General features: G+C 46.1%; 1 protein-coding gene across 1 annotated transcript; it reads right to left on the bottom strand.

Annotated features, from left to right (window-relative positions):
* Positions 1–266: 266 nt before the first annotated feature.
* LOC119338614 (deoxyuridine 5'-triphosphate nucleotidohydrolase-like) lies at positions 267–3,007 on the bottom strand. Its single transcript, XM_037610909.1, has 7 exons — positions 2,882–3,007; positions 2,541–2,562; positions 1,897–1,979; positions 1,104–1,275; positions 936–986; positions 530–639; positions 267–323 (listed from the first exon to the last, which is right to left on the bottom strand). Exons 1-7 carry the CDS (start codon positions 3,005–3,007, stop codon positions 267–269), a joined length of 621 nt encoding a protein of 206 aa, XP_037466806.1.
* Between the last annotated feature and the right edge of the window lie 217 nt (positions 3,008–3,224).

Genomic DNA, 3,224 nt, shown 5'->3' with positions numbered 1-3,224 from the left:
GGTAAAATGACTACTAGCAGCGCAGGTACCTGCGCTACTAGTATCGCGCTGCAGCTAATAGTTAGTAGTAGGGTGGGTTAAACCCGCGCTACTACTAACTTTGTTAGTAGTAGCGTGTGCTGCTATTTCACACCCGCGCTACTACTATCCTAAATACTAGTAGCGAGTTGTTGCTTCCCCATGCTACTAGTAACTAATTATGAATTAAAAAAATAAAAGTTAGATGCAGTTGCTTCTATCAGAGACACGTCAAATGAAAAATAAGCTCAGGTCACAGAACCATCTTTAACACTTGCAGCATTCATGGATACAATAGTGAACATCTGAATAGGAAGACATCATGACATCCCATATCATACGCACACAACTATCATTGAAAGGTGGGTACCTTCCGTAGTGTTCCACCAACCTAAACAGACCACTTCTCTAGATGTATCTACCAAGACTCGGAGTTTAGACGCAGGTGGACCTCCCCCCAGACCGTGGCGTCGAGGTCCTCCTCCTCGGTGACCTCCGGTGTTGAGATTACCTGGATGATCATCTGTGCGACACGGTCGCCGGTCTTCACGGCGAAGTCCACGTCCAAGTCGTTGAAGAGCACACTGCCCACCGGGCCACGGTAGTCCGCGTCAATCATACCTGCGCCCATGTCGGGAAAGTGAAAACTTGTTAGTTAGCGTCCACATCCAAATCTAGTAGGGTATTTTATTTCTTTTTAGCACATGCACATGAATCAATAGTGACATCCAGAGTAACAGTATATCATTAAAAACTAGCATACAGTTCAGAGTTGGAAACTACAGAGACTAAAATTGACATGGATTGTTCTAGGCATCTAGCCAAAGAAATCAGAGCACTAGCTAGTTGTTCCATGAAACGATCACATGGTACAAGAGATATGATTCGTATCCTCTGTGAGTTCACACTCTACTCACAGCCAGCCTTAGCGACACGTTGGATCCTGCAAAACCTTGAATTCATTGTTCCGACGGCAAGGCATAAGCCTGTTCAAATTACCAAGGTGTGCAGATATGAATTGTACTACACATGAAGTATTTGCAGAATTCTGAAGCACTCTGTTCTCAGGATCACGAGGTGCTACCTGTTTGTGGCTCTCAGCCTCATCGGCATGTTGGCGTCCGGTCCATCGAGACTGTCGATCATCCCCTCGTACATCCTGGTAGCCAACAGGGTGGACGACGCCCAGCGGTCAACTTGGACGGAGGAGTTGCTGCGCCTGGGAGGTTCCTCGCATGTATGGTTCATCTCATTGAGCTGCCAAAATACACACATAAAATCATGTCGGAGCAAATCGCCATAAACTTTTTTACAAAACTGCTTGCCAAATCCCCGTGTAGTGAATTTTCTATATAATTTAATGCTAAACTTTTTCTAATACACACTGAACTTGCATACAACATATTCATAACATCACTTCTCATAACTGCACTATGATCTATCCATTCAATAGAGTTTGAACTTGCTAGCATCATCTCCTAACTGCGTCCATCTCATTATCTTTTACAAAACAATTCTCAATATGGAGCAAATAACAACAGAAAGGAGGCCACCACCATGCACATACAACATCAACATGCAAGCTAGGGGCACAAACATACAGTAGCAAGCATGAATTTTATAGACTGTGGGAATTAAAGAAACATCAGTAAGTTGGTAGTACACATGACACACAAAAATAGTGAGTACGAGTACATGGTTTTGAAGTAGTATCTATAGTAATTTTCTACCTTACTTTCAGGTCACACACTCACAATACAGTAACTGTAAACTACTTCCAAGTTACCAAATTAAAAGGTTGCAACGACCATACCGTATGCTAGATGAATTGTATGGTTGAAACAGAGAAAACTCAAAGAATAGGAATACACGACCAACCTTGCCATTGATGATAGAATTGCTTCTCGCGCATTCCTCCTCCAATTTGTCGGATTTTGAGCAGCAAATGATCGGACTTCCCACTGAAACATACATAAGAAAACATTTTCAACACCTAATTCACTAGAGATGAATCACCAAGGTAACAATGTTCCCCTAAGCAACCGATGAACAATGAATAATTTTGCATATCTGAAGAACAAAATTTGGATGGTGGTAACACCAAAGCTTCCTAATTTGCATCCCTGAAAGGACTCCATGCTCTTAGCTGAGAAGAACTCACCTCTGGCCGACGGCCGGTGGGCGGTGCGGCCACTGATTAAGCTCTGGCAAGAGTACAACGTCCTCGTGGGAGCCGACAAGTAGAGGAAGTGGACATGCTACCCCTACTCCTACAGACTAACGGCTCCAGTGAAGTGGAGCTGATGGGCGCAGGGCTCGCGAGCAGCGGCGGGGTGCGCTGGGATTTGGTCGCTGCAGGGGTCCATGCTCGGGCCCGTGGGGGAGAGGATCCGTGGCACGGTGGCGGGGGAAGGGGCCGGTGCAACGGAAGCACCACCGGTCCAAATCGTGCATATGTGTTTCATATGCAGCAATTCAAATTGAGCCAAAACACAGGTTTGGTGATAATACAACATTAGTACCGCTACAGCCAAACAAGTTTATCTGAAGTTAGTAACAACACAACATAAGTTAAGCTACAACATGGATCAAGAAAATACACTGAATTGCTATTTTTTAAAGGAGTTTGAACTACTGTTTTTTGTTAAATAGAACTTATTTGCAAAAATAAATATTGATTATTAGTTGAGGCGAGCAGATCTGCAGAATCTGGAACGAGCTAGGTGGGGTGCCTACAACAATGCTCACACCTTTGTGTGGCTGTGGTTGTGCTTCTAATTAACTGAAACCAGAGGATTCATGGTAGAACAGAGAAGAGGGGCAGAGGAAGAAAGTGAAACGGCCATGGGGATGGGGTGCTTACCCAAGCTAGGATCTGTTGAGGCGGAGGTCCTTGGTCCAGCACCGCACCTGAGTAGGCGACGGAGAACTCGACCACGTGCGTGCCATGGTGGTTGTCCTCATCCATGGAGGAGGGTGGTTGCTGCATCGCATCGAAGAAATAAGTGAGGGGGTTGGGAGAGAAGAAAGAAGGGGAGAGGAGAGGGCATGAATTGAGGGGAGAGGAGATCGCACCTCACCGGAGTTGGAGACAGCCGAAACCCTAGCCGCGGGGAGGGGTCGCGCGCAAGCGCTTGCCACCACGAGGAGCGGATCTGGCTGGAGGGAAGGAAGCACCATCTTGAGGAGAGCTCGTGGGTGTGCAG

The sequence above is a fragment of the Triticum dicoccoides genome, chromosome 7B (genome assembly GCF_002162155.2).
Source record: "Triticum dicoccoides isolate Atlit2015 ecotype Zavitan chromosome 7B, WEW_v2.0, whole genome shotgun sequence".
Taxonomy (NCBI): domain Eukaryota; kingdom Viridiplantae; phylum Streptophyta; class Magnoliopsida; order Poales; family Poaceae; genus Triticum; species Triticum dicoccoides.
Note: the sequence above shows the minus strand (reverse complement) of the source record. Positions and strands in the feature narration are given on the sequence as shown.